The following is a 13,198-nucleotide window of genomic DNA, read 5'->3' as shown; positions in this document are numbered from 1 at the left end:
AGACCAATTAGAAGGATCAGCTCCTTTTTTGGTTAAGTTAGTTAAAGGAGCTATGATGGTGGAAAAGTTGTGAATGAACTTGCGATAATAATTCACGAAACCAATAAACCTCTGCAATGGTTTCAGACCGAGAGGTTGAGGCCACTCCAACACTGCATTAACCTTTTTCTTCTCCATAGACAAACCAGAATCTGAGATGATATATCCCAGAAATGGAATTTCTCTGACCTCGAAAACATACTTCTCAATCTTAGCATAAAGTGCGTTTTCTCTTAACTTCTGTAAAACAAATTTAACATGTTGACGATGTGCGTCAATATTCTTGGAAAAAATAAGAATAACGTCTAAATAAATGATAACAAATATGCCTAGTACATCCCTAAAAATCGTGTTCACAAAATTCTGAAACATAGCATGTGCATTGCATAACCCAACGGGCATCACCAGGTACTCATAGTGACCGTCTTGTGTGTTAAAAGCGGTCTTCCATTCATCCCCCTGTCTGATCCTGATTAGGTTATAAGCCCCTCTGAGGTCTAATTTGGAAAATATCTGTGCCCCAGTGACTTGTGAGAACATATCCTCGATAAGCGGTAGAGGATATTTGTTCTTTACGGTGATGTTATTCAGACCTCTATAATCAATGCATGGTCTAAGACCACCATCCTTCTTCTGAACAAAGAAAAACCCTGCTCCGGCCGGAAAACTAGAAGGGCAGATGAAACCCTTTTCTAAATTTTCTTTGATGTACTCCTTCAGGGCTTTTTTCTCAGGACCAGAGAGGGGGTAGATATGACCTCTAGGAGGCATAGTACCTGGCCTTAAATCGATGGGGCAATCGAAGGAACGATGCGGAGGCAATTTATCTGCTGATTGTGGCGAGAATACGTCACAAAACTGTACATACTGCTTAGGAACCCCCTCTACAGACAAACTTAAAGAATGCACCGGCAATTTTTTTAAACAGTTGGACAAAATGGAGACCAGGACGTGAGTTTTCCTGTGCTCCAGTCAAACTGAGGAGAATGTTTTTGTAACCAGGGTAGACCCAGAACAAAGGAACATGACGTCATTTTCAAAACATTAAATTACATCTCCTCCACATGAAACAAGCCAATCTGACATGAGAGAGAAGCTGTCTGAGAAAGTGGTTGATGATCCTGTAGAGGAGAGTCATCAGTACCAGTTACGTAGAGTTTTCTCGTCATGGGTATTAAAGGAATTCCCCATTCTTCCACTAGACTGGCATTGATAAAATTTCCTGCTGCTCTTGAATCAATGAAGGCTTGAGAAGAGAACTCACAATCCGTAAAGTGAACCTAAAGCCACGCAAAAAAAAATGAGATGAACTCACCTGGGGCTTCCCTCAGCCCCCTGCAGCCGATCGGTGCCCTCGCAGCCCCGCTCCGATGGTCCAGGACCCGCAGGCGAATACTTTTGGTTTGGCCGTCACCGGCCAACAGGCATGGTAACGCGAGTCGCGTTCCCAGCCTGTATATCGCCCCCTATGCTGCTATTGCAGCCAGGAGGCTGCAGGAGATTGGGAACAAGAAGAAAAAAATCTTTCAAAAAGACCTTGTAGTTTTTGAGAAAATAAATGTTAGTCAGCAGAAATTTCTGTAAAAATTTCTGCAATTTCCGCGAAAATCCGTCTTCCGCACTTGTATTACCGATTTCCGATGCGGAAATGCAATTTCCGATCGGAAATGTGGAAGTTGCACTTCTGCGAAATCCGAACAAGCATCCCTACCCAGGGCCTTATACAACCCATTTTCAGCTAGAACCAGAGATAAGACTGTTAGGTTTGCCCAACAATCTGCTCTGGGTTGTCTAGTCCTATCTGAAGAGGATCATTCATATATACAGGGCCGGTCCTAGACTTTCTGCTGCCTGAGGCAAACTTCTGAGCATGCGCCCCCCCCCCCCCCCCACACACACACACACACACATTTGGAAGGAGCACACAGCACAATTTTCACTCTTAGTATAGGTAGTTAGGAGGTAGTTAGGTAGCCAGGTATAGGTGCCCCCTGTATAGGGTAGCCAGGTATAGTGTCAAGTAGGTGCTAGTCGGGGGGCCTGAAGTGATATTTAAATAGTGGCTGACCAGGTGGAGGGTGGCTGCCCTGGAACAGGGCCAGGGATGGTGGCCTGGCTGCCATGGGGACTGTTGGATCTGAGTCGGTGGCAGAGCTGACAGTGGTCGCAATGGCAGTGCGGCTGAGAGTGGTTGGAGCTGGTGGTGGCCATGATGTCCTGCAACAGAGAGAGGGTAAGAGAGAGAAAGAGGGAAGGGGAGAGACAGAGAGAAAGGGGAAGAGAGGGAAAGAGAGAGAGACAGAGAAAAAGAGAGGGAGAAAGAGAGAGAGGGGGAGAGAGACGGAGAGACAGAGGGGGGTAGAGAGACAGAGGGGGGGATAGAGAGAGAGACAGAGAGAGGGAGGGAGAGACAGAGGGGGGGTGGGTAGAGAGACAGGGGGGGTAGAGAGACAGGGGGGTGGGGTAGAGAGACAGGGGGGTGGGGTAGAGAGACAGAGGGGGGGGGGTAGAGAGACAGAGGGAGGGGGGTAGAGAGACAGAGGGGGGGTAGAGAGACAGAGGGGGGGGGTATAGAGAGACAGAGGGAGAGAGGGGGGATAGAGAGAGAGAGAGAGAGAGAGAGAGGGGAGAGACAGAAAGGGGGGATAGAGAGAGGGGGGGGGGAAGAGAGGGTGAGAGACAGAAAGGGGGAAAGAGAGGGGGGATAGAGAGAGGGGGGGGGATAGAGAGAGGGAGAGACAGAGGGGGGATAGAGAGAGAAAGAGAGAGAGCGCAAGGGAGAGACACAAAGGAGGAAAGAGAGGGGGGGGAGAGAGAGAGAGACAGAAAGGGGGAAGAGAGGGGGGATAGAGGGAGGATAGAGAGAGTGGGGGGGGGGGGGAGAGAAAGAAAGAATGGAAACACACACACACACTCTCTCTCTCTCTCTAAGGCAGACACACACACACTCTAAGGCAGACACACACACACTCTAAGGCAGACACACACACACTCTAAGGCAGACACACACACACTCTAAAGCAGACACACACACACACACTCTAAGGCAGACACATACACTAAGGCAGACACAGTGAAAGAACTAAGGGAGACATCACAAATCACACACACCTCCTCCCTCGACACTTGCCCGGACTCTCTGCAGTCTGCTGGCTTAGCTGCATCCTTTGATCTTCCGAGATTGCTTCCTGCTGGCTCTGGCCTCAGTCCCTCCTTGCCCCACGCAGCTCACTTCTCTTCCAGCGGCATGCTCTAGTCCCCCTTAACCCCCGAGCTCCATTCAAACACTGCTGGGGGCGGAGCTACAGCGGCTGAAACAGTGACTGAGGCTCCAGCAGCAGCAAGACAGCAAAGGTTATAGTCAGCGGTGGTGATGGCAGGCAGGGGGCAGCGGGCAACCATCTTGCTCTGGCGAGCAGGGGGCAGCGGCAGGTCATCATACTGGCAGTGCTCTTCAAGACGGGTGGCAGGCAGCGTGACTCCAGTCACTTCCGGATTCTGCCTCCGTCGGGCACATCATCATCGTGATGACAGCTTAGCCAAGCAAGGACTCACTCAGAGGCTGCATCTAGGGTGGTGGGCTGAAGTGCACAGCCTAGAGGGTCCTAAGGGTCCAGTCCAATACAGGCGGCAAATGCCAGACGCACTCACTTCCTCTTTCTGCCCGGTGCCGCCCCCCCACATCTGCCGCCTGAGGAACCTGCCTCACTCCGCCTCATGGGCGGGCCGGCCCTGCATATATATTTAGTAATTTGCTTGTGTCATCTCCCTGCTGTTGCTCTCCTGAGTAAAGCCTTCCACTACACCCTTGTGGATTACTTATCTCAGGTCAACAGAGGGTTGCAGTCTGGACTGTGTTAAAGAGGAAATCGGTCATGCTAAATGGGTAAATGCTAAAATAAACAGGTGGCTTTTCAGTTTGTACTTAAAGAGACTCAGAGATGATGCTCTGATACTTACCCGTGGCTTCCTCCCGCCCCATAAACACATCTAAGTCCCACGCCGTCCTCCCGTGGACTGCCATTCAGCCACAGTGAGCTCCATTTTCAGGCTTGGTCGATGCCAGTCAGGGTCTACTGTGCATGTGTAGACCTCCCATTCATGCTCAGTAGACCTGGACTGACATCACTGAGCCTAGTAACGGAGCTCACCACGGCTGAACGGCAGACCATGGGAGGACAGCAGGGGACTTAGACATGTTTATGGGGCAGAAAGAAGCCCTGGGTAAGTATCAGAACATTAGTTTGTCATCTCTGAGTCTCTTTAAATGTTTCCAGGGATGGAGATTGGGTGTGGCAGGGAGATCCAAAGTGGGCAGCATTACAGAAGGCTCTGTCTCCAAAGGTTTTGACATGGACTCTGGGCGTGACCAAGTTATTAGATCCTTTTGTTTTAAGATTGTGGGGGATGTGATACAGTTGAAACAAATCCTTTAGGTATCCAGGACCCAGATTGGGCAATAATTTTAATGTCAATAAGCTTATCTTAAACAGATTTCTTCATTTTATTAGTAGCCAGTGGAGCGAAGGTTTGGTGTTATGTGGCAAAGGTGGGGTTGGCTTAACAGCCTAACAGCAGCTTTCTGTAATTGCAGGTGGTGCAGGTCTTCATGTGGTAGGTTTGTATAGATAACATTGCAGAGATCCAGCTGTGATATGAAGACACTGGAACTGCTTTGGTGTCAAGCGCTGACCTCTGAAAACAAGAACCTCAGGTTTGTCAGCATTTAGTTTTAGACAGTTATCATTCGTCCACTTCTGAAGCTCAGCTAAACATGCATTTATTTGTGGAGTAGGGTCCTTGATGCCAGATTTGAATGAAAAATATAGCTCCAATTGCCGGCCTTGCCGCTTAACCTCCCTGGCGGTAAGCCCATGCTGAGCACGGGCTATGCCGCCGGGAGGCACCGCTCAGGCCCCGCTGGGCCGATTTGCATAATTTTTTTTTGATGCACGCAGCTAGCACTTTGCTAGCTGCGTGCAGTGCCCGATCGCCGCCGCTACCCGCCGATCCGCCGCTATACGCGTCGCCGCAGCCACCCCCCCCCCCAGACCCCGTGCGCTGCCTGGCCAATCAGTGCCAGGCAGCGCCGTGAAGTGGATCGGAGTCCCCTTTGACGTCACGACGTCGGTGACGTCATCCCGCCCCGTCGCCATGGTGACGGGGAAGCCCTACAAGAGATCCCGTTCTTTGAACGGGATCTCTTGATCTCCGATCGCCGGTGGCGATCGGAGGGGCTGGAGGGATGCCGCTGAGCAGCGGCTATCATGTAGCGAGACCTCGTCTCGCTACATGAAAAAAAAATTAAAAAAAAACGTATTTGCTGCCCCCTGGCGGATTTTGACAAACCGCCAGGCAGGGGCGTAACTAGGCCCCACCGGGCCCCCCCTGCAGATTTTCAGAGCGGGCCCCCCCCCCCCCCCCTGGGGCCCGCTCGGAGTTTTGTGGGTGCTGGAGGGGTGGCAGCATGAGGGGAAAGCCTTGCCCACAGTCGGCGGGGAGAGGGGTAGTTCCCCCCTCTCCCTCACCTCGGGGCTCTCCCCTCTGCGCTCCCCTCCAGATCGTAAGTGTGTGGGGCTGTGGTGGGCAGCGGGCAGCGGCGGGCAGATACATACCTGCTTCCGTGCGTTCCATCGGAGACTTCTCCCTCTAGCGGCTGACGTCCCTTCCGGAAGTGACGTCAGCCGCTAGAGGGAGAAGTCGGCGATGGAACGCACGGAAGCAGGTATGTATCTGCCCGCCGCTGCCCGCTGCCCACCACAGCCCCACACACTTACGAGCTGGAGGGGAGCGCAGAGGGGAGAGCCCCGAGGTGAGGGAGAGGGGGGAACTACCCCTCTCCCCGCCGACTGTGGGCAAGGCTTTCCCCTCATGCTGCCACCCCTCCAGCACCCACAAAACGGCCCCAAGCGGGCCCCAGGGGGGGGCCGGGCCCCCCCGCGGGCCCAGGGGCTGCAGGGCCTATTCCTACGCCCCTGCCGCCAGGAGGGTTAAACTAACACTGGCCACTGTTCACATAAATTAGCTTAAAGTGGACCTGAACTCTTGCACAGTACACAAGGAAAGCAGAGAGAAATGACTTTGTGTATTTTTAGAGAGAAGAGCCTGTCTAATTGTGGCTGGATAAAGTACTGGTTAAGGGTTCTGCCTTTGTTACAAGACACCAGCATTTGAATCTCAGCTCTTCCGTTCAGTAAGCCTGCACCTATTCAGTAGTAGACCTTGGGCAAGACTCCCTAAGGCCACATACAGACATCAGGACATAGTCTTTGGAAAATGGAAAGATCGCAGACCAATCTTACCACCCTTCCTGTAGTATAAGAGCCATACTCTACACAGTCTTTTCTATGGAGCTGAACTCCACATCAGGAAAAAATCTTGGCAAGATGCTGCACACACAGATGCTGTACAGACACAAAAGATCAGTATCTGCAAAAGATCTGTTCCTTCCTGCCAAAAATCCATTCCTGCAAATTGCAATGATAGTCTATGAGATCTGCAGATCATCATACACACATGATTTAACTGACATTCATCTGCAGATCAGATCCACCAGGATGGATTTTCAGATCTGCAGATGAATGTCAGTTAAATCATGTGTGTATGATGATCTTCAGATCTCATAGACTATCATTGCAATTTGCAGGAATGGATTTTTGGCAGGAACAGATCTTTTGCAGATACTGATCTTTTGTGTCTGTACAGCATCTGTGTGTGCAGCATCTTGCCAAGATTTTTTCCTGATGTGGAGTTCAGCTCCATAGAAAAGACTGTGTAGAGTATGGCTCTTATACCAAAGGAAGGGTGGTAAGATTGGTCTGTGATCTTTCATTTTCCAAAGACTATGGTCTGATGTGTGTATGTGGCCTAACACTGCCACTGCCTATAGAGCATGTCCTAGTGGTTGCAGCTCTGGTGCTTTGAGTCCACCAGGAGAAAAGTTTGATACAAATGTTCTGTGTCTTGTAAAGTTTATTACACTGTTGCTTATATTTTAGAGCAGGAAGGAAGTTTTGAGTTCAGGTCTGTTTTAAAAGTTATTCAAATTTATTATAACTGACTATTTATACATTTGTCTTTCGAAGTACACTTAACATTTTATTGTGATTTTGGGATTTGATATCTTTGAATTTTCTAGTGCTTCTCTGGGCCAAACTCTTTTCAGAGACTTTAGAGGTGTCATTCTCTATCATTCTCTATTGCATTCCTTTGCAACCAGTTGCTGATATTGTATTGTTGGCACTACTGTGTATTCAGGCCCATTTCTAGGGCCATGCTGAGGGAGGGGGGTGATGTATGAGTGGTGATGGAGGGGGGAGCTGCAGCTGTGGGGAGAGCGGCCCGACCTCTCCCTCCCTTCATCTACCGGGCAACTGTAGCCCTGCCAGAAGTTTAGAAGAAAGCGAAGATCCTTTTCATGGCTGGCCAGCAGCTGCAGCCTGTCAGATGCTGCTAGCACAGGTTACTGAATCACAGGGCTGCAGAATTTGGGTAAGCCAGGATCCAAAATGGTCACCAGCTGCAGAAGAGGCAGAACCAGAGCTGTGAGAGGAAGAGTACCTGCCTCCAGGGGTGGACACAGAGGGGCAGATTTATCAAAGCATTACAGACAGTTTTTTCTTCTTAAAGAGACACTGAAGCGAAAAAAAAAATTATGATATTATGATTTGTATGTGTAGTACAGCTAAGAAATAAAACATTAAGATCAGATACATCAGTCTAATTGTTTCCAGTACAGTAAGAGTTAAGAAACTCCAGTTGTTATCTCTATGCAATAAAGCCATTAAGCTCTATGACTTTGGAAGTCGTGGAGTGGGCTGTTTTCTGACTTATATTATCTCAACTGTTTTCTTTTTATCTGGCAGAGGAGAGGTCATTAGTTCACAGACTGCTCTGAAAGAATCATTTTGAATGCTGAGTGTTGTGTAATCTGCACATATTAGTGCATGATGCAATGTTAGAAAAAACACTATATACCTGAAAATAAAAATATGAGAATATTTTCTTTGCTGCTAATCTTCTAGTAATTATTCATAGTACACAACCATTTCATTATATCATATATTTTTTTTCACTTCAGTGTCTCTTTAAACTGTCCTTACCAGCAGGGGGGAGTGGGCCAGATTTATCAAGCGTGTCTGAGACAATATATTAGTAGGTTTTTAGAAATCCGTGCAGAACTGTCTCAGGCATCTTAAGAAATCAGTAGATAGTGCAGATTCCTTCTAAAACTGTTGTATAATAGGAGGAGCTAGGAAGGTCTCTCAGAGAGTGCAGTGTGTGAGGGGAATTGCTGTTGCTGAGGTAACCGACACACCTGCTGTATTGATAGCAGCAGGCTCTGAGGAGGAATTCAGCAGGGGGGAGGAACACATCACAAATCATGTCTAGCCTGCACTCTGCAATCATGTCTAGCCAGTAGTTCTACATCTGTAGAGCTGCTTTCAAGCACTTCTTAATCAGTGCCAGTTTAGGGATGGATTTGCACTATTCTTAACTGTAGTGCAGCTCTAGAAATCCATGCTGAACTGGCACTATTACCTAGGATTTAAGAACGTTCTTATTATCATGCAGAACTGTTTTTCCTGCTGGTTAGATCAGATTAAGAAGAAAAAACTGTCGGTAATGCGTTAATAAATCTCCCCCAATGACCCTGAAGACTGTGCAGAGAGAGAGGCAAAAAGAGTAATCAGCTGATTAAGAAGTGTTCAGAGTAGAAGGCAGGAAGACAAGAGAGAAGATAATAAAGCTGGAGAGATGATTGCTTGTATACAGTGAAACAGAATCTATGACCACAGTGCCTACAGGAGAGGAAAAGATAAACTTGTGACAGAAGCTACATTGTGGAAAAATGAATGTCAAGAAGGCTAATTGATCTAAGTATTCATGTATGAACTGCTCCTAGCTCAAGCCAAGCGTGCAGGTATTCTCTGTAGTTATAGGCTGTGTAAAAGAATCCCAAAGACTTTCTATATGTGAAGTGAATCAAACTGCTGCCAAGAGGCCTCATGAGTCTATAAGAGAATTGTTCACAACTTTTCTACTATATACACTGTTTATGTGTAGAAGTTATTATGCAAACCTTCCTGCAGTCATTTCTCTGAATTATATTTCTTCATATAACGAAAAGTATACTTATCTGTAGAAGTGATGTTCTGAGTTCCTGAAAGAGAAGGAAGTTTATTAGAGATTTTATTCAAAGCAGTTCAATTAATTTAAGTAGGAGTCTACCTGTATGATAATCTGCAGTAACTTGGATGAGGTCCTGTGGAAAAAAATAATACAATTAAAAGTTTCTATCAAATACTCATCCAATACCAGGAACTAAATATTGCAGTTTTGAATCACACTTACCCGGATGAACCTTGGAGTGTTGGAGCTGTTTCTCTACAAAAGAAAGAAAAGACTGCTTATACAGGATGTGTGAATTGCTATATTTCCTTGTGGATTACAATTCATGCTCGGCAAATAGGAAAACAGAGCCATTGTTCCTGGAAGGATTGAGCATGGAAGATGTCTTCTGAGTTAGTGAATAAAAATGAATATATCTGCTTAGTTCTTACCATTTAAAGATGCATGCAGAAATAGAGCACTTAGATGAACTAAAGCAAGGGACTGAGACTGAGTAGTGTGGAAAAGTGCTCAGTAAGGTGTTATTTATCTTTGCTGAAAAAGCAAGTGTATTAATGTGCTTTGTCACTGAACTTTTATTCTTAATAATTCAATACAAATATTTTGTACAAAATCTAGATTGGTGTCTGGAAGGCTTCTTTACAGTTTAAGTGTTTCTGGAGGTGTTACATTGCCCTCCGTGCTCCCCCCTCCAATGCAGAGCAAAGCACAGCAGGAAGCAATGTAGAGAGCAACTCACCTGCCTGCGTTTCAATTGCCAGTCACTAGCCGCTGGTCTCTTCCTCTGCATAGCTGCTTATACACACTATACTTCCTGTTTAAGCAGGAAGTATAATGTGTATAAGCGGCTATGCAGAGGAGGAGACCAGCGGCTAGTGACCGGCGATTGGAAACGCAGGCAGGTGAGTTGCTCTCTACATTGCTTCCTGCTGTGCTTTACTCTGCATCGGAGGGGGGAGCACAGGGGGTGGCCCGGGAAAGGTTGGGCCGCTCTCCCCACAGCTGCGGCTCCCCCCTTTATTATGGGGGAGGAGGGTACCTATCTAGCCTATACTTGCGGCAGCTACCTATCAAACCTATACTGGGGGTACCTACCTATCTAACCCATACTGGGGACACCTACCTATCTAGCCTATACTGGGAGCACCTACCTATCTAACCTATACTGGGGGCAGCTACCTATCCAGCCTATACTGCGGGCACCTACCTAGCTAACCTATACTGGGGGCAACTATTCTGGCTACCTATATTGGAGACATCCACCTAGCTAACCTTTACTTGGGGGCACCTACCTATCTAACCTATAGCGGGGACACCTGCCTCTCTAACCTATACTGGGACAACTATACTGGCTACGTATACTGGAGGCACCTACCTGGCTAACCTATACTGGGGGGACCTATAGCTGGATACCTATACTGGGGCACCAATGCCTGGCCACCTATACTGGGGGTACTTATAGCTGGCTACCTATACTGAGTGCAACTAGACCTGGCTAACCTATACTGCGGGCACCTATACCTGGCTCCACGGGGGGGGGGAGCACTTTTTACACCCTCGCCCTGGGTGTATTTTGCCTAGAAACTGCCCTGTGTGTATTCAAATGCTATAGTCAGATGTATTACTGAAAGAGAAATTGCTGGTTTTACCTTTATTACTTGGTCTCAAGATCTTGGTCTCAAGATCTAATAAAGTTGTTTACCATTGCACTGTTGGGCTGTGTATTCTGGAGGTTGTGGGTGTCAACGAGTGTAAAGGAGAGCAGAATCCACCTACCCTTACTGTGCGCTATATCTGTTTGTAATAGTTTTACAAACCTGTATGCTTATTTTATTAACATATTTAATGAAAATGCCAACTTTTTCTTTAATGTTTTGTGGAATTTAGGGATCCCTTTATTAATAGAGGAATTCCATATTCCTCCATAAGTCTCTCACATACTATTACCTTCCAGTGATGAGCGACAATAATTTTGTAATGAGTTTGTGATTTTTCACAAATGTTTGGGCTTTTTGTGAATTTTCTTGGTAAAAATATTTTTTTGTGTTTTACGTGAATATTGGGGATAACAATTGGTTTCCTTTGGCATTATTGCAAAAATACAATTTATTTTCGCAGATATTTTCCCGAAATCGAAAATAGTATTTTCAATGTGAAAATCACCTAGGCGAAAATTTTTAGGCAACACTGTTACCCTCCTTGGTGGGTAACATGGGGAAGAGCTCCAAGTCATTAATATTAAAGCAAGGGTGCAAAAGAGTATACTTTTTCATTATATTTACAAACTATTCATATTGATTGTTAAAAGCTATGTAGGTTGGTATTGGACACAAATGGTTCCCCAATATTATTATAGTCTGTCTGGAGGAAGGAGGAATCTTTGTATTTTTTATTATTTTAAAGTTTGTGCTTATGCAAGGGGCTAAAAATAATACATTGCTGGTCACCACAATGTAGGGCTATACCGGTTTCATTACTTCCTTTGACAAGAATGCCATACAGTCTGTTGTCTCCCGGGTGCTCGGGTTTGGCATGTAGCAGAACAAATTGACAGATTCTTGGGTGGGGCCGGGGAAGACCCGGATGTTATGGTACACATTGGCACCAGTGACAAAGTTAGTGGGAGATGAAAGGACCTCAAAAATGATTTTCAGATACTTGGAGAAAAACTTAAAGCAAGGACCTCCAAGGTGGTGTTTTCTGAAAACTGCCAGTGCCACGCGTTACATCTGAGAGACAGACGGAGCTTAGGGAGTTAAATACGGTAAGTGGCTGAGAAATTGGTGTAGGAAGGAGGAGTTTGGGTTCCTGGAGAAATAGGCAGACTTTGCAGTTGGCTACAGGTTCTACAGCAGGGATTGGCTGCACCTTAATGGGGATGGTGCAGCTGCATTGGGGAGAAGATGGCTAAATGGTTGGAGGAGATTTTAAACTAGGATCTGGGGGGAGGCGGGAGGGTAAAGTATCAATGTGTAAACAAGATAAGGTAAAAAGACAATGGGAGCCTAACATTATGGGGGGTGGAGAGGGAGGTGGGGACAGTGTAAAGAGTAAGGAGGTTGGTAAAACCTCAAGTAGCCCATTTCATGTAAACAAAATTAGAAAATGTGGTGGTAAAAATTTAAAGTGCATGGTAACCAATGCTAGGAGCCTTGCAAATAAAATGGATGAACTAGAGTTCATTCTGATTGATAAAGGCTATGACATTGTGGGAATAACAGAGACATGGATGGATGGAAGACATGGATGGATGGAAGCCATGACTGGATAGCGAATTTAGAGGGATACAATGTGTTTAGGAAGGATAGAACAGGGAAAAAAGGTGGAGGGGTTTGTTTCTTTAAGAACTCTTTTACATCTGTTCTGAACGATGAGATGGATGAAGACTGTGAAGATGTGGAGTCCGTTTGGGTAAATATTCATAGTGGAAATAAAAGTTATCCATACACAAGCAATCGGACCCGGACTCAAACCTTGAAAAAGTAATCGTCTGAGTTTATTTTCATTGTCATGCGGTTATACAGCAAACAGAAAGCAAGTGCTTGAGAAAGGGCATGTAGCCCGAAAGTCCGGGTCCGATTGCTTGTGTATGGACAGTATTTGCATTGGAGGTTTGATGTACCTCCTACTGTGATCTGTGACTCCCCATGATATTTGAAGCAAATCTGAGGCCTGTGGACAATCTTTTGTGTTTTGGAAATAAAGGTTGCCAATTGCTTATTGGGGTATGCTACAGGCCACCACATATTCATGAAGCTGCAGAATTGCAATTACTACAGCAGATTGGAAAAGCTGCAAGTGAAAATTAGGTCATAGTTATGGGTGACTTCAACTTTCCAGACATTGACTGGAGTATTGAGGCTACCCATACTGGTAAAATTAGCAGATTTCTGGCAACACTACAGGACAGTTATCTTACCTGACTCAAATGGTAACGGCACCATCTAGGGGGAATGCATTACTGGATTTGATCATTTCAAATAGACCAGATAATGTATCAAATGTGCAGGTTCAAGAACATTTGGGA

At 46.4% G+C, this 13,198-nt stretch overlaps 1 protein-coding gene across 1 annotated transcript in view; it reads right to left on the bottom strand.

The window, feature by feature from the left end:
• Positions 1 to 9,131: 9,131 nt before the first annotated feature.
• The window catches only part of LOC137536735 (uncharacterized), a gene marked incomplete at its 5' end in the record, with an annotated part of 44,332 nt that continues 40,265 nt past the window's right edge, over positions 9,132 to 13,198 (bottom strand). The window contains 3 exons of the mRNA XM_068258955.1: positions 9,132 to 9,202; positions 9,271 to 9,304; positions 9,394 to 9,426. Coding sequence (XP_068115056.1) covers positions 9,132 to 9,202; positions 9,271 to 9,304; positions 9,394 to 9,426 — 138 coding nt within the window. The remainder of the gene's footprint in view (positions 9,203 to 9,270; positions 9,305 to 9,393; positions 9,427 to 13,198) is intronic.

This window comes from Hyperolius riggenbachi, chromosome 10, assembly GCF_040937935.1.
Source record: "Hyperolius riggenbachi isolate aHypRig1 chromosome 10, aHypRig1.pri, whole genome shotgun sequence".
Taxonomy (NCBI): Eukaryota; Metazoa; Chordata; class Amphibia; order Anura; family Hyperoliidae; genus Hyperolius; species Hyperolius riggenbachi.
The sequence above is the reverse complement of the archived record's forward strand: the minus strand, read 5'-3'. Positions and strand labels throughout refer to the sequence as shown.